General features: G+C 35.7%; 1 protein-coding gene across 1 annotated transcript in view; it reads left to right on the top strand.

The window, feature by feature from the left end:
- IQCM (IQ motif containing M) overlaps positions 1 to 25512 on the top strand; it is a 406878-nt gene that overhangs the window by 310399 nt on the left and 70967 nt on the right. The window contains 1 exon segment of the mRNA XM_045392936.2: positions 9913 to 10074. Within this exon segment, the coding sequence (XP_045248871.2) occupies positions 9913 to 10074 (162 nt within the window).

The following is a 25512-nucleotide window of genomic DNA, read 5'->3' as shown; positions in this document are numbered from 1 at the left end:
TATATCAGTTGAACACTGACTAATATTGATTATCTTAAAATGTAGAATTGACCAGTGTGTGGAGGCTAGAATATTGAGGAGCCTTACAGAAAAAGCCTAGATTTCCTTGAACAGACCATTAGTAGAATTATGGATGTCAAAGACTCTGCTCATAAGGACTCAGAAAGAAGTGAGGAGCATGGTAGGGAAAACCTAAATTACCTTAGAGAATATATAATTATAAACAGACAGTAGAAATATGGAAGTTAAAGATGCTAAAATTGAGAGCCCAGGAGGAAATTAGGAACATGCTATTGGTAACTGGATGAGAAGAGATTCTTGTTATACAGTGGCAGAAAGCTTAATTAGTGAAATAATGTCCTGCAGTTACATAGGAGGAGAATTTTTGAGATATGGCCTTGGACATTCAGTTGAGAACAGTTTTAAGCAGAATTGAATGTGCAGCCTGTTTTTTGTTGTTGTTGCTTGTAGTAAAATGCTAGGGGAAATTGCATTTGAAAGAAGTACTGTTGCACAAAAAGGAACCAAGATGAGATGATTTGGGACATTCCAATCCATCCAGACTGTGAAAAATGCTAAAATGGAGATTCACTGTCAGGAAAGCATATTCTAGAGGGGCAGCTGAGATACTGCTGGACGACGTTTTGCTGATACCTCAGAAAGATCAAAAAGAGAATTTAGTCACACAAAGGCTCTTTGAAAAGAATAAATGTGTGACTCACAAGTCTCATTAGTTACCAAGCAGAAGCTAGAAATGAAGATACTTTTCTTTGTTTGTTCTGTGCTACTATAACAGAATACCTGAGCCTGAGTAACTTATAATGAACAGAAATGTATTTTCTCACAATTATGGGGGCTGGAAAGTCCAAGATCAAGGTGCTAGCAACAAGTGATGGCCTTCTTACTCTATCATTACATGGTGGAAGGTGGAAGTGCAAAGGCACAAAAAGGGGCTGAACTTAAGGCATTAATCGCACCCATGAGGGCTTTGCCCTCATGGCCCAATCACCTCCCAAAAGTCCCACCTGTCAACACTGCCACAATGGCAACTAAACTTCAAACTGAATTTTGGAGAAAACAAGCATTCAAATCATAGCAATGGGATTATACAGGAAAGATTTGTGGAGAAGTCTCTTGTCTAATGAAGTGAATTCCCATAATACACATGAGGCCTCAGGATTTCCGAAAATTTTAAATCAGTGGAACACTGCCAGCTTGGACCAAAAGGGACAGAAACCGTATTAAGTGAAAGAAGGCTACTGGACTCCCAAAAGTGTACAGGCAGGAAATAGACTATTAAAATGACTCAGCTGCTAACCCATGCTACTTTTCATGAAAAAAGAAGGATGACTTAAGAGGGCAGAGCTGAAAACCACAGAGGATTATTCTCAGACTCAGAAATGTTCTCAAGTTTGCCCAGCTGGGTTTTAGAACGACTTGGGATCAGTCACCCTTTTTCTTTTTATTTTATCTCATTTTGAATGGGAATTGCTTATTCCTGTCTCATCAAGGTATTCTGTGAGCAGATAACTTATTCTTGAGTTTCACAGGTCCATAAATGGAGAGGAATTATGCATCACAACAGATTATACCCAGGGCTTCACCCATATTTAGATGTGTCAATTCTAGACAGTCTCTTTTATTTAGGTGTTAATTTTATTGTTTCTGTTATATATTCTTTAAAGTTATTGAAAGTTGTAGGAATTTTCATGCTTCAGTAAAGATGCAGTTATATTTATATTTTTGGTTGATTAAAATATACTTTATTTTGGCATTGTGGGAGAGGAAAAGAGAAAAACTTTGCTATTATTGTGTCTCTTTTAGCTAGGAAATTGATTACCTATTAATGCATATAAATAAATCAGGGCCAGGAAATTGTACATTTGTTAAGTAAATTCTTCCATTTATAAACTGACTTGTATCCAGTCATATTTCGGAAAGAATTTAAAGTAATCTTAACATTAGTATAATCAATAAACAAGCCTTAAATTATGGAATTTTTAACAGGATTGAGAAATCTAAATAAGTCTGGAAAATGAAGTCTAAAAAATTTAAAAATGGCTCAATTCTGAAAGACAGCACTTATTTAAAAAAATAATACATAAGTTTATAAAACACATTTATTTGGAATTCAGTTCGAAAAATCCATCAGGAAAAATTCTCACTTGTTTGGAGTTCGTTTTTTACTGAAATAGCATGGTATTACTTTTGCCTCTTGAATCTAGAAAAAGGCCTAAGCACGATAAAAGGAAAAAAATATGTATATATTTTTGCATGTCAGGGCTAATGTAATTGTTGAGTAAATGCGTAAACCTAAGCTTGTTATAGTCAACTGCCAATTATTGCAATTTTTCTTAGGGATATAAATAGTATGGGAAAATAATACTTAAAATATTTAACTGTGTAATTAACTGCAATGTTTAGCTCAAAATACATTTAAAACTGATATTAGTAATGAATAGCTTAAAAATTCATTGAATTGCCCTCTGCCCCTTAAAGATATAGAACAATAACCAAAGTGATGTGATTTGTCTCAAGAAAAACAAAAGGACTGGGTAATTCAAATTTGATTTAACAATTAAGAATAGCTACACTTGCCGGGTGCTGTGGCTCACGCATGTAATCCCAGCACTTTGACAGGTCAAGGCGGGCGGATCATCTGAGGTCGGGAGTTTGAGACCAGTCTGATCAACATGGAGAAACCCCGCCTCTACTAAAAAAAAAAAAAAAATACAAAAAATTCGCCTGGCGTGGTGGCACATGCCTGTAATCCCAGCTACTTGGGAAGCTGAGGCAGGAGAATCACTAGAACCCAGGAAGGGGAGGTTGCAGTGAGCCCAGATCGGGCTACTATACTCCAGGCTGGGCAACAGAGCAAAACTCCATTTCAAAAAAAAAGAATAGCTATACTTAATTGGAAATTCATGCATCTGACCCGTGAGGGAAATTTTTTTATTAAAGTTATCTTCCCAACAAAGTGAAAGGAAATATCTTGTGGATTATGTATGCTGAGCCCAATAAAAACTGTCATTATGCTCTTAAATTTTAAGAATTTTTTTTTTTTTTTTTTTTTTTTTTTTTTTTTGAGACGGAGTCTTGCTCTGCCGCCCAGGCTGGGGTTTAGTGGCCGGATCTCAGCTCACTGCAAGCTCCGCCTCCCAGGTTTACGCCATTCTCCTGCCTCAGCCTCCCGAGTAGCTGGGACTACAGGCGCCCGCCACCTCACCCGGCTACTTTTTTGTATTTTTTAGTAGAGACGGGGTTTCACCGTGTTAGCCAGGATGGTCTCGATCTCCTGACCTCGTGATCCGCCCGTCTCGGCCTCCCAAAGTGCTGGGATTACAGGCTTGAGCCACCGCGCCCGGCCAAGAATTTTTTTGTGTTATTGTATTACTCTTATAAATGTAACTAAAGTGGAAGGAGCATTTATCTTTAATCTTTTGTCTTTAGTTAGAGCAAAGTCTCATTAATGGATTTAACCTACCCATGTTGAGACTGAGGGATGAAAATATTTATATTTTTAAAATAGAGTACTTAAAATTAATAACTTTAATAATTTGAGATAATGTTTGTATTACTCCAAGGACACAGACACACTTATACACACATGCACACATACACACACATGCTTTTAGAAGAAAGAAAATGCCCCTCCTAAGGAATCCTTATAATTCTATTGGAATTACTAACTAAAAGTATTTTAGTGTTTTGGGCAGCTATAAAATTTATTTATATATAGTGATATGATCTGTGTTTCTATCTAAAGCCCTTGAAGACAGGAAAAGGAAAATGTTAGCTTTCTATATCGAATACTTAAAAATCTATTTATTGTTTATTAAGCAAACAAGCAAAAAATAAGTAAATACAGAATGAAAATAAAGTTAAAATGTTAGTATATTTCTTTATGAACTCTATTCCACTGAAGAAATGAGCCTTTTGAACTAACTGTAGTTTGATTATTGAACAATCACATAGCTGTGATTCCCTAATTTTCTACTCTAAAATAGCATTTTGATTGGATTTATAAAGGTGTGTATCAACAGCACAATTTTCATACATTTAACATTTAAATGTATAGTGAAGAATATTCTGGCAAAATTTAAAATATGTGCCTGTTTCATGACCTGAAGAGATTTAAAGGTGGTAATATTTGCTATAATTTAACGTTTTTAAATAATTCATATCCTCATTTTGTATTGTTATTTACTCTTAGTCAAGGGTTAGAGAACATTTTCACTCTTGTTTAAATTATGCAATGTTGGTATTTCATTGTAATATGAGATCAGTAGTCCTAGCATTTATTTTTACAGATCATATTATTTATTGGCATATCGTTTAACTGCCTTCTTAACCATTTTGTCCCTTGGTTTTGAATCTTAATCTTAATGTTTTCCTTCATCACTGATCTTTAAGAATGATCTTTCAGCTTAAAAGAAGCTAAACGTAAGAAAGTTTCATTAATTTAAGAATAGGGCTGCTTTGGATTCGCTTTTTCCTTGTTCAAGAAGTACATAATTTTTCATATTGATAACCTGGTGTCCTCCTTTTTAAATATTACTAATGAACAGAAATAAACTTAGATAAAAATGGCATGACAAAAAGTATGACATTCACTTATTTCAAATCAAAGAAAATGAATGCAACATAAAGTGCTTTAACTGAACACTGACAAGATATTAAAAGTACAGCATTTAAAAACTGGTCATTTACACTAGGTTATAGATTATTTGTCCACCAGTTCAAACTCACGTGTGAAAACTCCATACTAAAAACCTCACAGTATTGGCTAGTAGTCCATGAAGGATGCATTAGCAATTTAATGAATATCATTCATTATTTATTAAATATTGTTCATTACATTGCTAATTAATTGTAAATGCATAACATTCACAATGAAAGAAAACATCTACCTGTTGTCATTGTTTTTAACCTGTGATCTTTGTATTAGTATGAAAACTATAAAATATGTTTTTTTTAAACCTTGCAGATAAATTTAGTTACTTAATAGGACCAGTACAGGGTAAAGATAAAGGATTAGGCTATTTCTATCTGTACTTATAAATACTTATTAAAAATTGACTTCAGTAACTAGCCCTACCATTCTGGTTTAAGCTTTGTTAGTCACCCAAGTCTCCCTGGTACACTTAGAACTGGTCCTGACCTTAATAATTTATACATTTGCCCTTTTTAAAGTATTGTGTCTGTGCTGGCATTTGTGTGAAGGGGCAGGCACATTAGAAAGAACTTGAAACTTTAAAATTTCCTAGAAATTTTGGAATCTCCATGGTTCAATGTAAATTATTGTTCTTTCATCTGAGATGTTCTTGCCCATGCATTTTGAGTGTTGAAATATTCTTCAGTAATACATACAAAAAGAGGAACAGTTGTGACAATAGATGCTCTTTCTTTTTATTATGCCCACTTAGCAGAATGTAAAGCTGTCTGCCATCTTTATGTCAATTTTCTAATATTTATTTATTTATTTTTAAAATCACTGTGATTCTTGAAGTACAGCCCTGGAACCACTGCCTTAAATACTCCAGGCTCTGCAGGAGGGAGGCAACAAGCTCTCAATAACACAGTACACTGTTTGGGAGAGGAAGGGAAGGGCTACCTTGAGTTCTCTGAAAACTCCTCATCTACCCTGAATATTAAGCATAACGAGCCTCACTTATCTGAGAAGCAGGGGAAAACTAGAGGTGGTGCAGAGTTCATACTGTGGGATATTATACTAGCCGTTATTCTTAGTGAACTGAGAGGGCTATCATCAGTTTACAAATGGTGGTTTTGACCTGAGGGCTTTTCAATAGCTGCTACAAAATAAATTTTTGTGGAGAAGACCAACATCAGTAAACCTCCAGGAAACAGCTATATGCTGCTCTCAGAGGGCTGACCAGCAGAGTACACTTTACAGGTATAGCTGTAGAAGGATTTGAAAAGATTGGAAGGGTGATTAGCAACAGGAGAGACCACCAGTTGACTCGTAACCATTGAAGTGCTAACAGTCTCTTGATACCAGGAACCATTGGTTAAAACAATATGGCATTGTGGTTTAAAAAACAGGCTTTGAAGTTAGACAGAATCGGGAATAAATTCTGGTTTCACCTCTTACCAGCTGGAAGGCCTTGAAAATGCCCTGTAACCTTCCTATGCTTCAGTATCTTGAGCTGTGATGTATGGTAATATTGACTTCATAGGATTCTCAGCAAATTAAACATATTCTGATTTCAGAATTAAATTAGCAAATGTGTATAACCTGCTTTGCACACCTGTTGTATACTAAATTCTCAATAAATACCGGCAACTATGTTCTATCCATTTGTTAATTCAAAAAACTTCAGATATTGCGTATGTGGCCTAGTGAGGTAGGGGTAAGGAAGAGCTCTTATTCTTTTGAGTTTCAAGAGTAGTGTGTTGCTACATCTAAATCCCATATGGCAATATTGACTTAGTATATCAAAAAGAAGTAGTCCATAAACAGCAAAAATTATTAATATCAGAAACAAATTAAATTCCTGCTTTTGTCTTGGGATGACATGCGTAATGAAAAATAAGGAACAGAGTTTTACCAGCTATATGCCTTTCAAATGAAAATATGTTTATTTGTAGTTAACTTTGCAATTATGAAAGAAGGTACAATCATTTAAAAAATCATGAGGTCTTGTTTGTGTAAGTTCCAAGACTCCATTGACACTACCAATTGGAAAATGGGGCATTAGCAAGACTCTAAGCTACAAACCTTCAATATATGTCTAATGTTACATTTATCTTTACGTTTTCCTTGCAAATTCAACACTCCATTGACTTCATGTGTTTCTATTAGTCTTCAATCAGGATAAGCTAGTGGGAGAAAGTGGCAGTTCTATATTCACCTCTACTTAGATTTTAGTGTAGGCATTTTATTTGACCTGATATTGAGGCATATGAAAAATATAAGTAGGTAATTGTAACACAATGGTAAGGATTTGTGTATCTAAACACATCAAACATAGAAAAGGTACAGTAAAAATACAGTATCCAAAACAAAACATGATACACCTATATAGGGCACTTATGGAGCTTACAGGACTGAAATTTGCTCTAGGTGAGTCAGTGAGTGAGTGGTGAGTAAATGTGAAGGCCTAGGACATGACTGTACACTACTGTAGACTTTATAAATACTGAACACTTAAGTGACACTAAATTTGTAACAACAATGTTTTCTTTCTTCAGTAAAAAATTAACTTTAGCTTACTATATTTTACCTTATAAACTTTTAAATTTCTTCGTAACTTTTTGACACTTTGTGATAACACTTAGCTGAAAACACAAATAGATTGTACAACTGTAAAAAAATATTCTTTGTTTGCATCCTTGTTCTGTAAGCCCTTTCTATTTTAGGATTTGTTTATATATATATTTTAGTTTTTTATTACAAATTAACACACAAACATACACATTAGCCTCGGCCTACACAGGATCGTCAATATTCACTGTCTTTCTCCTCCATATCTTGTCCCACTGCAAAATATTCAGGGCCAATAGCAGCATGAAGCTGCCATCTACTATGATAACAATGCTTTCTTCTGGAATAGCCCCTGGAGGACATGCCTGAGGCTGTTTTACAGGTTTTGTTTTTTTTATTTTTTTATTTTTTATTTTTTTTGAGATGGAGTCTCGCTCTGTCACCCAGGCTGGAGTGCAGTGGCTGGATCTCAGCTCACTGCAAGCTCCGCCTCCCGGGTTTACGCCATTCTCCTGCCTCAGCCTCCGGAGTAGCTGGGACTACAGGCGCCCGCCACCTCGCCCGGCTATTTTTTTGTATTTTTTAGTAGAGACGGGGTTTCACCATGTTAGCCAGGATGGTTTCGATCTCCTGACCTCGTGATCCGCCCATCTCGGCCTCCCAAAGTGCTGGGACTATAGGCTTGAGTAGAAGGAGTACACCGTAACATAATGTTAAAAATTATAGTATGATAAATACAGAAACCACTAACAGCCATTTATTATCACGTATTATGTACTGTAAATAGTTGCATGTTCTGTACATTAATATAACTGGCAGTGTAGTAACATTGTTTACACCAGCATCATCATAAACATGTGAGTAATTCATTGTGCTACAATGTCACCACAGCCAGGACTTCACTAGGCATTTATATCTGGTCCATCATTGACTGAAATGTTGTTATGCAGCACATGACTATATTTCAAAGCCCATTAAGAATTAGGACCCAGGTCTGTCTGTATCAGTTAGGGTCCACTTAGCAGATAGAAACTGCGTAGTAATTTAAGCAGGAAAAGTCTAATATAGTAGTTATTAACTACGACAGAGATTGGAGTAAATGTGATTTTCTACTAAGGGGTAAAAGAACTCTAATTGACAAGAGGAGATATAGGGACCACTTGGTCTGAGGCAGAGCACCTGAAGAAAGACAAATTTTTACAAAGGCCACCCATGGGGAGTCAGTGAATGGGGGACTACACTGAGCTGGCATTCTAGTGACACTCATGGAGAAGCCATTCTGGAGATCTGTGGCAAACTGTCTGTAAGGTGATGTCACATTGTGGAACTCAATGGGAAGCCATTCATAGGAAGGTGCTGCGCTGGTGGAACTCTCTAGGAAGTGCCCAGTGGTGGGAGGAGCGGAGTGCCCTCTGAGATGCCGGAGAAGTTGCAGGCGCCTGCTAAGAGACCCACCAGATCCAGAAAGAACCCATTCATTGTCCAGTTCTCTCCATTGCCCAATTTGTTTTATACTTAAAATCATACCGTATTGCAAGGAAGAAGCGTTCTAACCTCCCAAGCAGGACAGTGAAGGATGGATTTGGATTTGTGAGGCAATAGATGGATACCTAGCACACTGTTCGCCATCAAATCATGTCATATGGCCTTATATTCACTTTATCAGAAAACATGACATGTAAACAAAATAAAGAAGACTAAGAGGAAAGGAAGGAAATATATGTAATCGAGTTTTAAGTGGAGATTTACATTAGTGTCTCTTCTTTAAAATGTTTCTAGGCAGAGTCACTTTAAGTCCTCACGAGACTGCTTTGTTGAATTTTAGGACCCTGGCTTATCAACCAAAAACTAGAATTACAAACTGGAGGTCCAATGGGCATACCAGAGATTTTTCACTATATAATTTAAATTATTGTTTAATTCCAGTTTTCTCAGCTACTAGTTAATACAGGCCATGTTCAGTTGACAAAGATTCATTTGCAAATAAGAGCTTCCTTAGGTATCTGAAGCCTACTTGCATCATTTATAGATTGTAAAATTTAGGCAAGTTATTTAACTTCTCTGGGTCTCAATTTCTACATGTAAAAGGAAATAATAATAGGACTTACCTTATAGGTATGTTATGAAAATTAAATATGTTAATATTTTAAAGCACTAGGAATAATTCTTTGCACATAATATGTGCTATACAAATGTTTGCCAGATAAAAATAATTCAGTCACAGCAATATGCATTTTATATTTTCTTAAAAACCTTCACCTAGGAATATTAATTCCTTTAGTAGTTCCAATATATGGAACTCTATATTTACTCAACATTTTTGTCAGATTAATCTGATTCCATTGTTTAACAGAAGTTAAAAGTAAGAATCTATGGTTATACTATAGAATGTATAATGTGAATGCTGTTCATTGGATATCTTAATTTTTTTCACAGCTTTAACAATACTGCTTTAAGCTGATAGTGGTTTAAGATGATATTAGTAAAGCCCTTACTCTTTAGTTTTTGGAATTAACTGAACAAGAAGATTTTTGGTAAAGTAACTTTGACTAAAAAAAAACATGTTTTCAGTGTGACCTGTTGTACCCAAATTATTAAATAGTTTTTAATTTGCATCCCTTAAAAGAAGCAAGTATGACACTCTGTAAAATGTCTCAAATTTTATATATTTTCTCTTTTCTTTATAGATGGCAAAGAAAAATATTCTGAACTAATAAAAAAGTCCAAAGCAATTGAAATGTTATTTACACTGTATCCTCCTGAAGGTGCACACGTGCCTAACAGTACACTACTCAAGTCAACTTGGTTGAGACCCATAGTAAATGGGGAAGAAGGTTATAAACATATAGGTAAGATATTGAGCCTTATTTTTTATTATAAATAAGTGATATCTTATAATATATATAACTATATTCATCACATAGATGATGTGGGATGATACATAGATCCTATAGAATATTCTCTTTACTTCTTAGATACTATGCCTGCAATTTAAAAAGGGACTGTTTTGTGCTTTTGTACCTCCACTAGAATAGTGGAACTATATTGTGCCTGTCTACTCACTAGTTGATGGAAATTTGGGTTGTTTTCACTTTTGCATTACTACAAGTAAAGCTACTATGAACATTCTTGTTCAGGACTGTGTTTAGACATGTGCTTGCATTTCTCTTGGCTAACTTGTTTTCCAGTCATTATAACATTTCATATTACCCACCCACAGCAGAGATATAAGAGTTGCATTTATTCCACAGCTGTATCAACACTTGGTACAATCAGCCTTTCTAATTTTAGCCAATCTAATAGATGTATGTTGGTAGCTCTTTGTGGTTTAAATTTGCATTTCTCTAGTAAACAATGTTATTTGGCATCTTTTCATGTATTTATTATTTGTATATCTTTGTTGAAGTGTCTATTCAAAACTTTTGATCATTTTCATATTATTATTTATTAAGTTTTGAGAATCTTTACATATTCTGAATACAAATAAGTTAACCTTTATATGCTTTGTGAATATTTTCTTCCAGTCTGTAGTTCGTCTTTTCTGTCTTTTAATAGTATCTCTGGAAGAGCAGAAGTTTTCACTTTTGATAAAGTACAATTTACTACTGTGTTTCTTTATTGCATGCTTTTGCTGCCATATCCAAGAAGTGTTGGCCTGGATTGTAGCAACAAGGTTTTCTTCTATAAATTTTATAGTTTTAGGTTTATATTTCAGTGTGTGGTTGATTTGGGGTTAATTTTTGTATGTAGTTCAAGATATAAATTGAAGTTCTTTTTTTAATACTTTGATATCACAAACTTTCCAACAATATTTGTTGAAAAGACTATTTTTCTATAAATTAACTTTGCAGTTTTGCAAAACCGAATAGTGAAAAAAGATATATAGATAGCAAATGAGCACATGAAAAGATGATCAGCATCATTAGTCATCACGGAAATGCAAATTTAAACTACAGTGAAATACTACTACTCACTTATTAGAAAGGCTAAAGTAATTTTTTTAATCTAATGATACCAAACAAGGAGGTGGAACACCTCAAACATTCACACATTACTGATGGAAATGCAAAATAATACAGCTATTTTGAAAATATTTTGATACTTTCTCATAAATGAAATATATTCTAGTCATAAAGCCTAGCCATTCTATTCCTAGGCAATTACCTAGGAATAGGTAATTGAAAGCATTTACTTACACAAAACACACATATTTGTAATATATATAAATAGGAAATATATACAATATATTATATATGTAATGTATGTGTGTATACATACATATATATACGCATACATACATATATATATATAATCAGCATTTTTCAAAGTCGCCAAAAGCTGGAAACAACACAACTGTTCTTCAACTGGTGAGTGAATAAACAAAATTTGGTTCATCCATAAAAATTTGGTTCAGCAGTAAAAATGGAGGAGTGAACTATTGATACACACAACATGGATGAATTTCAGATGTATCATATTAAGTGAAAGAATCCAGGGCTATGGTATGATTCCATTTAAGTGGCACTTTGGAAAAAGCAAACCTATAGTAACAAAGTTCAGGCCTGTGATTACCAGGGTTTAAATTTGATGGTAGTGTTTTACTACAAAGAGGCAGCATGAGGGAGTTTTTAGGGTGATGGAACCATTCTGTATCTTGATTATGATAGTGATGACATGATTTTAAATAAGTCAAAACCCATAGAATCATAAACCAAAAGGAATGAAGTTTACTATAAGTAAAATGTTTTAAAATAAACACAAAATTAAAAGAGAATCATTTATATAAATGGCCAAAAAGTTCATAAGAAGATGTGTACCATCATTAGCCATAGGGAAATGTGAATTAAACCACAGTGAGATATCACTATACATCTACGAAAATGGCTAAAGTTAAGAAGACTGGTCATATCAAGTGTCAGCAGGGATGTGCAGCAACCAGAACACTAATATCATGCTACTACAAATATAAAATGGTAAATACAGTTTGCAAAATATTTTGGCATTTATTTATCTATTTTATTTTTCCTTTTTTTCTTTTCTTTCTTTTTTTTTTTTTTTAGAGAGAATCTCAGTTTATAGCCCAGACTGGAGTGCGGTGGCACAATCTTGGCTCACTGCACTGCACCCTCTCTCTCTCCCAGGTTCAAGTGATTCTTGTGTCTCAACCTCCCAAGAACCTGGGATTACAGGTGCCCACCACCGCAACCAGCTAATTCATATATATATATATATATATATATATTTTTTTTTTTTTTAGTAGTAGAGACGGGGTTTTACCATGTTGGCAAGGCTGGTCTTGAACTCCTGACCTCAAGTGATCTGCCCACTTCTGCCTCCTAAAGTGCTGGGATTACAAGCATGAGCTACTGCACCTGGCCAATTTTTAAAAAAAGTTAAACATACACCTGCCATACAACCAGGCATTACACTTCTACATATTTATCCCAAAGAAGAGAAAATATATGTCTATTCAAAAACTTGTATATGAATATTCATAAAACATTTTTATAAAACACTCAAACTAATAGAAACAACTCAAATAACTACCTACAGATGGATGGATAAGCATATTGTGATATATCTATGTAGAATACTCAGCAATATAAAAGAAAAAACCTGGATACCTTTGATACACTAACAACATGGCTGAATCTGAAAATAAGTATGCAAGTGAAAGAGGCCAGACAATAAAGAGCACATACTATATGATTCCATTTATGTAAAATACTAGAAAATGCAAACTGAGTAGAAACAAATCTGTGGCTACCTGAGAATGAAGATTGGAAGTAGAAGTGAGAGGTGATGGGTTAAAAAATTTGAGAGTGATGGAAATGTTTGTCATCTTGATTGTGGTTATCATTTCATGGATGTACAAAGTAAAAAGTTATTGAATATTACACTTTATGCAGTTTATTGTATATATTTTATGCCTCAATAAATCTATAAAAAGCAAGTTAAAAACATAAATATTAAAGAACCAAGGTAGGGAAGTTTTTATTTTGGTAGTGTTTTTAAAAGATGTTTTCTCTTGAAGCTTTAAAACTTGCATTTTAAAACTTATTTAAAGAGAGTCACAAGTTCAGTGCAATATCATTGGACTGATGCATACAAAGGCATATTTAAGGGCTCAGTTCTGTAATAGCCTAGAGGAAGAAGAGAGAAAGAAAAGGAAAGAAAATTATGAAAAAGAGTAACTTAAGTTGAAAGTTTTGGGTTTAATAAAATGAATTAAGAACCTGACTGCTATTTATTTTCTCTGCAATTTTCCACCTGAAATTATCAGAAGGTGACCTATACCTATTTGTGTTTGCTGTTTACAGTCTATTTGCAAACACTTTGTTAAAATAAAACAAATTAAAAGGAAATATGCAAGTGGCATTGTGTTGTTATTTTCAAACTCTGTCTTCTAAGCTTTTTGCTGATTTTTTTTCTTTTTCTATGGGTAAGTGACCAGAGCCTTGAATCTTTTTGAATTACATTGTTATTGAATTGACTGACAAGAGATTTGCAACATTTGCCTTGAAAAAGATTAGTCTATTACAGAAGTGCTTCCTAAAACTGAGTAACTCCTTAACTATAAACATTTTAGGGAAGATAGCTTTGGGAATTTATTATGTGTTCCAACATTAATACTCTACAATGTAGGTACTCCTGTTTATTGATTTTACTCTGTAAATTCAGAGATCTATCAACAGCAAGAACCAATGATTAAATAGAGTTACGAATGCTCCATAAATGGCATGAGTTGCTAACAAAGTACCTAGTATGAGGACCATACATTCTCTAAAAATACCTGGTACAACCATATTTTTATATCCCATATTTCCTAGAATAGTGGCTTGATCGTAACTGGAATGCTGCATAAGTCATAATTTCAACTTGCTTAATAGGCACAAAGAATTTCCTCTAGATTATAATTTTATAATCTTAGACCAAGTAAAAAACAGGTCTTTAATTTTTTTCCAGGAATATATGGCTTGTCACACTTAGTTTTAGAAAGGCTATTTTGGAAAGTTAGTCTTTTAACATATCTTCGGTTGTCTTTTTTTTTTTTTTTAATTTATTTATTATTATTATACTTTAAGTTGTAGGGTACATGTGCATAACGTGCAGGTTTGTTACATATGTATACTTGTGCCATGTTGGTGTGCTGCACCCATCAACTCGTCATTTACATCAGCTATAACTCCCAATGCAATCCCTCCCCCCTCCCCCCTCCCCCCTCCCCATGATAGGCCCCAGTGTGTGATGTTCCCCTTCCTGAGTCCAAGTGATCTCATTGTTCAGTTCCCACCTATGAGTGAGAACATGCGGTGTTTGGTTTTCTGTTCTTGTGATAGTTTGCTAAGAATGATGGTTTCCAGATGCATCCATGTCCCTACAAAGGACACAAACTCATCCTTTTTGATGGCTGCATAGTATTCCATGGTGTATATGTGCCACATTTTCTTAATCCAATCTGTCACTGATGGACATTTGGGTTGATTCCAAGTCTTTGCTATTGTGAATAGTGCTGCAATAAACATACGTGTGCATGTGTCTTTATAGCAGCATAATTTATAATCCTTTGGGTATATACCCAGTAATGGGATGGCTGGGTCATATGGTACATCTAGTTCCAGATCCTTGAGGAATCGCCATACTGTTTTCCATAATGGTTGAACTAGTTTACAGTCCCACCAACAGTGTAAAAGCGTTCCTATTTCTCCACATCCTCTCCAGCACCTGTTGTTTCCTGACTTTTGGTTGTCTTTTTTTTTAAGCACTGTCTGTCCTCAAGCTCCACAACCCTCTGGACTATCACAAATATGCTCAACTTGTTTCTTTCCTTTGTTAAGCTTTTGTGACTTTGATAAATTTTTAACCTTGAAGTTATAGATTATATTAAGGAGCATTTTAGGCCTATAATTTTTGGAATTCTAATGGAGATACCTTGAAGGGGTGGATTAGCTATTATCTTTCAAGAAAATCATTTAGGGAATACAAATGAATGATCAAATCACTTTCCTAAACCAATGGTCCATTTTAACTGAAATCGTATTATTGTATTACTGTCAAGTTTCTCATTAGTTCAGATGCTGAGTAATATCAATGACCTATAGTTCTGCTACTTCTTTTTCATATCATTTCCAGCACTTCATATAATACACTTTACTTACCCTTAGAATACATGGTTATTTAAATTACATAATTAATACTGGAACCTGATTTCTTGGCCTAATTCCTGTTTTTTTCCCCATTAAAAAAGTACAAGGTATTTTTTATGTAATTTAGTTTGCTTCACTGCCTTTAGTCTAGACTTGATATACATTTGCTAAATTAGAATCTATCTTAGCTTTAAAGATTCCAGCAATTAGACAATCATCCTTGACAGTCAAGGCTGATTTTTGGTCATCTTCTTTAAGAATTTTCTACTTTGTAACATAAGACTTTCTTATATATCCTTTATTGCAGTTGAAACTTATTCACTAACAACAAAATAAAGGTTATGCATAGATTATTATGACTCTCTATTTTCTAAAATGGGCTATTTAATGTATTCTTCAGAATCCCTCCTTCTAATCCTTGATCCCTTTTGGCACTTCTCTCTGAACATTTTTCCAATTTTCTCATTTATTTTAAGGGATGAAGCTCAGAATACAACATGATAATCCAATACATGTTTGACTTATTGTGAATGTAATCTTAGCTACTACTAGTTCTGCTTATATTTTTGCACTTTTTAAAGACTTTTAAAAATACACATCCCAGCATTTACTTGGATTTCTGCCCGTATTTTTTAATCTAACTTTTTGTCATATTTTCTTGTAACTATTTGATGTGTATATAATTTATTTTGCCTTCTTAAATTTGCTATCCTGACTTGTCCTGGTTTTCCTTTGCTTATTTAGAATATAGACATTTATTACTCTTGTCAAAAACTAAGCTTAATTTTGAGCCTATTCTTTGAGGTGTTCTGTAGGATTAATTACTGTAAAAAACTTACATTCTCATTTGAAAGGAGCTCTATATATTTTATATCATTTATATCTGCTCAAGTATAGGAAATGGCCTATTCTAATTTGGGTAAGTTTAAATGCACTATGTTTAGGTCAATGTCATGCTTTGCCTATAGAGTATCTGCTTGCTTGAGATGAATAATATAGTCACTGAAAAATATATTTTATACCAAATAGGACTTGAAAAGTTGTTTGGATATATCCCCATTCATCCTGTATTTTATCTACTATACACTGCCATCAGCCTCCAATGTCACGTTCTCTAATGTCCTTTTTGGTTTTCTTTGGTAGTGGCAAATGGATATGAATGTGTTTTCATGGTAATTATAATTGTTGATTGAAGAAATGTTTTATGTTTACATGGTTGAGTTGGTTCAAACTTTCAACACTTGCTACACTTACATGAATCATCCAACAGTAAGATAAAAATGATTGCCATATTGTATCTGGCTAAAGTTTTTGACTATGTTCAAGTTATAAAAAATGTATTAGGGTGATGAATTAGGTCTTTCTCATTTAATGAAATGGTTGTGTTCTATGTGAATTCCATTTTTCCTTAAACTTCAATGATAAAATCAGAGATGTGTCTCCTACCTCCCGAACCCAGCTTCACCAAGCATGTTGGAAACATTTGAGTAAGAAAATATTAAGATGGCACCAGGTCTATTAGATAAAGAAAATATGAGTTGTACATTTACAACAATCCACCACTCAATATTGCTTAACTTTGTGAGGTAAAATTTGGAAGATTAATATTTCGTTATGATTTCTGCATCTATTTATTTAACAAATATTAACTGAGTGTCTACTATATACTTGGCAATAAAGATTGAGAAATAACTTAGGCTTAATACCTGCCATAGAAGTGTTCACATTCTAGCAGATACAAAGCACTATCAGAGTTTTGGTTGAAGTAGGCGCAGTGAGCACTGTTGTTGGTTCCTGGGTCAAATGGAATACTTCCAAATGAGAAACTTCAAAAAATCGAGGAAGAACATCTAGAAATTAAAAAAAGGATGACACTAACACTCAATATCTGAAATAAAACCCATAAATCTGAATTTACTATATATTTAAATAATGGGGCATTATACTGGTTAAGCATGATCTCTGAGCAAAGCAGGCAGTTGATCTTATATAGGGTTTTCAGGAAGAGTGGTAGCCAGTCTCTAAGATGGCTCCACAGATGTGGTTCTTGGTTCATGCTTGTGTGTATTTTCCTCTCATAGTGTATCAGGTGTTACCAATAGAATATAGCAGGTACTTCACTTCTGAGTCCAGATCATAAAAGAGAGTCTGGCTTCTTCCTTGCTCTCCCTTGGGTAAGTTGCTGAGGAAAGCTAGGTGCCATGTCACGAGGATACTGCAGCAGCTCTTAGAGAGGTGTATGCAGTGATGAACTGATACCTTCTGCCTACACAAATTAGGCACTGAGTTCTATGTGAGTAATACAATGTGGAAATGGAGCCTCCAGTCAATCCTTCAGATGACTGCAGCTCTAGTGAGAGGTTGAAGGCAGTCTCATGAGAGACCCTGAGCCTGAACCACCTAGTAAAGCTACCCAGATTCCTAACTCTCAGAAATGGTGTGAGATAAATTTTTGTTGTCTTATGCTTCTAGTTTTGGGGCAATTTGGTTTTCTTTTTTTTTTTTTTGAGACAGAGTCTGGCTGTGCCGCCCAGGCTGGAGTGCAGTGCGTGATCTCCGCTCACTGCAAGTTCCGCTCCCAGGTTCACGCCATTCTCCTGCCTCAGCCTCCCCAGCAACTGGGACTACAGGCGTCTGCCACCACGCCCGGCTAATTTTTTGTATTTTTAGTAGAGACAGGGTTTCACCGTGTTAGCCAGGATGGTCTCGATCTCCTGACCTTGTGATCCGCCCGCCTCAGCCTCCCAAAGTGCTGGGATTACAGGCGTGAGCCACAGCGCCCGGCATGGGGCAATTTGTTACACAACAGTAGATAACTAATATAGAAAGCATATAGGTCAGTGATTAGTGGCTTTTAGCAGTGGAAGTAAAATGACACTGTTTGCTGAGTGTGGTTACACAGGAAAGACTGAGTTGCTGAATGGCTTTCAGAAATGTGTTACTAGAATAAGACTTTTGTTCAGTGGTCAACTTTGAAAAGCAGGAACTCTCACTGACTGATTGGCTTTCAGAAGTGTGTTTACTAAGTTTAGCTGTCACTGGTTGATATTTAAAACCAATTCTGAGAGTTTCTTATCACTGTGATTATAGAAATATAATGGATTAGTTAAATAGGTTCAAAACAAGTTCAAGTTTTAACTTGTTACCATGGCTGTAGAACTCTTAGAATATTCTTAGGAGTGTGGGGAAATGTAACTGTCAAGAAACAAGGCATAAAGTAAAACAATAGAGATTGCATGTTAGTTGATATAATGGAAGCAATTAAGTATAATGCCTAGGAAAAGAGAATGAGTACATCTGGCAGTATAAAATATACACATAGAGAAATCTTGAAGTAATATTTAATAGTTATAAAATAAATCTATATAATATTTTGAAACTGAAATAAATTACGACTAGAGTTTTTTGAGCAAGGGGTAAACAGGGTTGGACAGCTCCACAGTTCCTTGTATCTACTGTAATTGTTGTGAAGGTTAATTTTGTGTGTCAACTTGACTGGGCTTATGGATGCCCAGATGGCTGGTAATGTTATTTCTGCGTGAAGGTGTTTCTGGATGAGGTTAGCATTTAAATCAGTAGGCTAGGTAAAGATTTCCCTCTTTGATACAGGTGGTCATCATCTAATCTGCTGAGGATTTAAATAGAAAAAAAAGGTGGAGGAGGGGCAAATTTCCTGTATCTACTTGAGCTAGGACATTCATCTTCTCCTGTCTTGGACATCAGTGCTCTGGATTCCTGGACTTTTGGACTTGAACCAGAACTTACACCATCAACCCCCAAGATCCTAGTCCTATAGACTCAGCCTGGGACTTACACCATTGGCTCACCTAGTTTTCAGACCTTAGGGTTTGGACCATCAGCTTCTCTGGGACACTAGAGTACGGATGGCAGACTGTGGGACTTCTTGGTCTTTGCAATGGCATGAGTTAGTCCTTCATAGTCAGTTTCTTTATGTATATCTCTATATAGCCTATTGGGTCTTTCCTCTGGAAATCCCTGATGGACATAATTGCTATGATGACAAAATTATATAACTAATGTAAAGTTAATGCTTATTCACTTTATACACTTAAAAGACTCAGAGCTATACATTTTATGTATATTTCTCATGTTATCTTCATAATCTATATGATAGAAGCTATTATCAAGCTCATTTTACAGAGGGAGATATTATTTCCTAAGAGGCTGAGTAACTTGCTTGAAGTCATGCAGCTACTGAATGGTACAATCAGGATTTCATTCTAACTCTAGAGCAAACATTTCCACATTAAACTGAAAGAAATATGCTTTGTTTTGATGGAGATGATATTGAGTCATCAAGAAGCTATTAAATTATAATCAGTATATTATTTTAGAATTTAGTGAGGTGTGTATAATAATCATAAGAAAATAATGCATATGGATTTATTTACAAGGATGGTAATTACAGCACTGTAGTGAAAAGAAATGTTGAAACAATGCAAATGTCCAGCAATAGGGGAATAGTGAAATAAATTATGATTCATAAAGAAGATGGAATTCCATGTGACCATTACAATTATGTTATTGAATATTTATAGGAAATTTGAAAAATAAATTTTAATGAAAAAAGATTACAAACTAGTATGTCATGTATAATATACTCATATAGTTACATAAAATGAGTTAAGAATATACAAACTTTAATATCTACATTTTGTGAATCCAGTGGACTTTATTTACTGTTTTAATATAACAGAATTTTCTAATTTTTCTGCATATTCTACACATTTTGATGCACATTTATTTTTTAATATAACAAAAGATTAAGACTTAAAAATATTATTCTGAACTTACATGTTATACCATATTCCTCAATTTAAAATTAAGCTTTATCTATTTTTATATTGTTCTTTGTTGGTAGATATACATTTATCTTATTTGTTTTGATTTTGCTGTTAAACTATAATAAAAAGAATACGTTTGTATCAAAGTAAACTATAACCTTTCAATGAAAAGGAGAAATGAGCCCATTTTATTATGTCATATTTCAAAACTATTTAAAAATAATTTTACATTTTAAAATACATGTGAAATATATATTTATTTGAGAAATCTCTGATAGTTCTATAAGCTTTTGAGAAACATTCTACTTAATTATCCTTATTCCCCACTGTAATTCTCAGCCCATAGTAGGTATTTGTGCATAAATTGTTTAATGTGTACATGAAGGATTACTATAGCAGCTAAGCTATGTTGTCATATTCCTTAATATGATATATAAATGATAAATGATAAATATATTTTTATCATTTATATATTGAAATTACCTTATTTGCTCTCTCTGGGTTCATTCAAAGATTGCTATAACATATGGCTGTAACGTAGTATGGCAGTTCTTTAACATTTACATTTGTTATTTAATAAATAAAATATAAATTTACCATTAGGAGGCAAAAATCCAAGGTGAGATAAAAGCATTATTCAGTCACTCCACAAATATTTATTGTCTGTATTCAATACTCTACGTTAGACATGAGGAGGATTCAAAGGTAAATAAAACATCTTCCCTCTCATGTATTGGTTTAGACTGGGTAAAAGATACATTTAAATAATTAACTACAGAAGATGGCTGAATAGGAACAGCTCCAGTCTCCAACTCCCAGCGCGAGCGACACAGAAGACAGGTGATTTCTGCATTTTCAACTGAGGTACTGGGTTCATCTCACTAGGGAGTGTGGGACAATTGGTGCTGGTCAGCTGCTGCAGCCCGTCCAGCGAGAGCTGAAGCAGGGCAAGGCATCGCCTCACCTGGGAAGCGCAAGGGGGAAGGGAATCCCTTTTCCAAGCCAGGGGAACTGAGACACACAACACCTGGAAAATCGGGTAACTCCCACCCCAATACTGTGCTTTACCAAGGATCTTAGCAAATGGGCACACCAGGAGACCATATCCCACACCTGGCCAGGAGGGTCCCATGCCCACGGAGCCTCCCTCATTGCTAGCACAGCAGTCTGCGATCTACCGGCAAGGCAGCAGCGAGGCTGGGGGAGGGGCGCCCACCATTGCTGAGGCTTAAGTAGGCAAACAAAGCCGCTGGGAAGCTCGAACTGGGTGGAGCTCACAGCAGCTCAAGGAAACCTGCCTGTCTCTGTAGACTCCACCTCTGGGGACAGGGCACAGCTAAACAACAACAACAACAACAAAAAGCAGACGCAAAAGACTCTGTCTGACAGCTTTGAAGAGAGCAGTGGATCTCCCAACATGGAGGTTGAGATCTGAGAACTGACAGACTGCCTCTGAAGTGGGTACCTGACCCCTGAGTAGCCTAACTGGGAGACATCCCCTACTAGGGGCAGACCGACAACCCACACCTCACACGGTGGAGTACACCCCTGAGAGGAAGCTTCCAAAGCAAGAATCAGACAGGTACACTTGCTGTTCAGCAATAATCTATCTTCTGCAGCCTCTGCTGCTGATACCCAGGCAAACAGGGTCTGGAGTGGACCTCAAGCAATCTCCAACAGACCTACAGCTGAGGGTCCTGACTGATAGAAGGAAAACTATCAAACAGGAAGGACACCTACACCAAAACCCCATCAGTACGTCACCATCATCAAAGACCAGAGGCAGATAAAACCACAAAGATGGGGAAAAAGCAGGGCAGAAAAGCTGGAAATTCAAAAAATAAGAGTGCATCTCCCCCGGTAAAGGAGCGCAGCTCATCACTAGCAACGGATCAAAGCTGGACGGAGAATGACTTTGACGAGATGAGAGAAGAAGGCTTCAGTCCATCAAACTTCTCAGAGCTAAAGGAGGAATTACGTACCCAGCGCAAAGAAACTAAAAATCTTGAAAAAACAGTGGAAGAACTGATAACCAGAATAATTAATGCAGAGAAGGCCATAAACGAACTGACAGAGATGAAAACCATGACACGAGAAATACGTAACAAATACACAAGCTTCAGTAACTGACTTGATCAACTGGAAGAAAGAGTATCAGCGATTGAGGATCAAATGAATGAAATGAAGTGAGAAGAGAAATCTAAAGAAAAAAGAAGAAAAAGAAATGAACACAGCCTGCAAGAAGTATGGGATTATGTAAAAAGACCAAATCTACGTCTGATTGGGGTGCCTGAAAGTGAGGGGGAAAATGGAACCAAGCTGGAAAACACTCTTCAGGATATCATCCAGGAGAACTTCCCCAACCTAGTAGGGCAGGCCAACATTCAAATCCAGGAAATACAGAGAATGCCACAAAGATACTCCTCAAGAAGAGCAACTCCAAGACACATAATTGCCAGATTCACCAAAGTTGAAATGAAGGAAAAAATCTTAAGGGCAGCCAGAGAGAAAGGTCGGGTTACCCACAAAGGGAAGCCCATCAGACTAACAGCAGATCTCTCGGCAGAAACTCTCCAAGCCAGAAGAGAGTGGGGGCCAATATTCAATGTTCCTAAAGAAAAGAATTTTAAACCCAGAATTTCATATCCAGCCAAACTAAGTTTCATAAGTGAAGGAGAAATAAAATCCCTTACAGAGAAGCAAATGCATAGAGATTTTGTCACCACCAGGCCTGCCTTACAAGAGACCCTGAAGGAAGCACTAAACATGGAAAGGAACAACTGGTACCAGCCATTGCAAAAACATGCCAAAATGTAAAGACCATTGAGGCTAGGAAGAAACTGCGTCAACTAATGAGCAAAATAACCAGTTAATATCATAATGGCAGGATCAAGTTCACACATAACAATATTAACCTTAAATATAAATGGACTAAATGCTCCAATTAAAAGACACAGTATGGCAAACTGGATAAAGAGTCAAGACCCATCAGTTTGGTGTATTCAGGAGACCCATCTTACATGCAGAGACGTACACAGGCTCAAAATAAAGGGATGGAGGAAGAGCTACCAACCAAATGGAGAACAAAAGAAAGCAAGGGTTGCAATACTAGTCTCTGATAAAACAGACTTTAAACCATCAAAGATCAAAAGAGACAGAGAAGGCCATTACATAATGGTAAAGGGATCAATTCAACAGGAAAAGCTAACTATCCTAAATTTTTATGCACCCAATACAGGAGCACCCAGATTCATAAAGCAAGTTCTTAGAGACTTACAAAGAGACTTAGACTCCCATACAATAATAATGGGAGACTTCAACACCCCACTGTCAACATTAGACAGTTCAACGAGACAGAAAGTTAACAAGGATATCTAGGATTTGAACTCATCTCTGCAGCAAGCAGACCTAATAGACATCTACAGAACTCTCCACCCCAAATCAACAGAATATACATTCTACTCAGCACCATATCACACTTATTCGAAAATTGACCACATAATTGGAAGTAAAGCACTCCTCAGCAAATGTAAAAGAACAGAAATTATAACAAACTGTCTCTCAGACCACAGTGCAATCAAACTAGAACTCAGGACTAAGAAACTCAATCAAAACCACTCAACTACATGGAAACTGAACAACCTGCTCCTGAATGACTACTGGGTACATAACGAAATGAAGGCAGAAATAAAGATGTTCTTTGAAACCAATGAAAACAAAGATACAACATACCAGAATCTCTGGGACACATTTAAAGCAGTGTGTAGAGGGAAATTTATAGCACTAAATGCCCACAAGAGAAAGCTGGAAAGATCTAAAATTGACACCCTAACATCACAATTAAAAGAACTAGAGAAGCAAGAGCAAACACATTCAAAAGCTAGCAGAAGGCAAGAAATAACTAAGGTCAGAGCAGAACTGAAGGAGATAGAGACACAAAAAACCCTCCAAAAAATCAATGAATCCAGGAGTTGGTTTTTTGAAAAGATCAACAAAATTTATAGACTACTAGCAACAGTAATAAAGAAGAAAAAAGAGAAGAATCAAATAGATGCAATAAAAAATGATAAAGGGGATATCACCACGGACCCCACAGAAATACAAACTACAATCAAAGAATAATATAAACACCTCTATGCAAATAAACTAGAAAATCTAGAAGAAATGGATAATTTCCTGGACACTTACACTCTCCCAAGACTAAACCAGGAAGAAGCTGAATTCCTGAATAGACCAATAGTAGGCTCTGAAATTGAGGCAATAATTAATAGCCTACCAACCAAAAAAAGTCCAGGACCAGATGGATTCACAGCTGAATTCTACCAGAGGTACAAGGAGGAGCTGGTACCATTCCTTCTGAAGCAATTCCAATCGATAGAAAAAGATGGAATCCTCCCTAACTCATTTTATGAGGCCAACATCATCCTGATACCAAAGCCTGACACAGACACAACAAAAAAAGAGAATTTTAGACCAATATCCCTGATGAACATTGATGCAAAAATCCTAAATAAAATACTGGCAAACCGGATTCAGCAGCACCTCAAACAGCTTATCCACCATGATCGAGTGGGCTTCCTCCCTGGAATGCAAGGCTGGTTCAACAAACACCAATCAATAAACGTAATCCAGCATATAAACAGAACCAAAGACAAAAACCACATGATTATCTCAATAGATGCAGAAAAGGCCTTTGACAAAATTCAACAGCCCTTCATGCTAAAAACGCTCAATAAATTCGGTATTGATGGAACGTATCTCAAAATAATAAGAGCTATATATGACAAATCCACAGCCAATATCATACTGAATGGGCAAAACCTGGAAGCATTCCCTTTGAAAACTGGCACGAGAAAGGGATGCCCTCTCTCACCACTCCTATTCAACATAGTGTTGGAAGTTCTGGCTAGGGCAATCAGGCAAGAGAAAGAAATCAAGGGTATTCAGTTAGGAAAAGAAGAAGTCAAATTGTCCCTCTTTGAAGATGACATGATTGTATATTTAGAAAACCCCATCGTCTCAGCCCAAAATCTCCTTAAGCTGATAAGCAACTTCAGCAAAGTCTCAGGATACAAAATCAATGTGCAAAAATCACAAGCATTCTTATACACCAGTAACAGACAAACAGAGAGCCAAATCAGGAATGAACTTCCATTCACAATTGCTTCAAAGAGAATAAAATACCTAGGAATCCAACTGACAAGGGATGTAAAGGACCTCTTCAAGGAGTACAAACCACTGCTCAGTGAAACAATAGAGGACACAAACAAATGGAAGAACATACCATGCTCATGGATAGGAAGAATCAATAATGTGAAAATGGCCATACTGCCCA

This window comes from Macaca fascicularis, chromosome 5 (assembly GCF_037993035.2).
Source record: "Macaca fascicularis isolate 582-1 chromosome 5, T2T-MFA8v1.1".
NCBI lineage: Eukaryota > Metazoa > Chordata > Mammalia > Primates > Cercopithecidae > Macaca > Macaca fascicularis.
The sequence above is the reverse complement of the archived record's forward strand: the minus strand, read 5'-3'. Positions and strand labels throughout refer to the sequence as shown.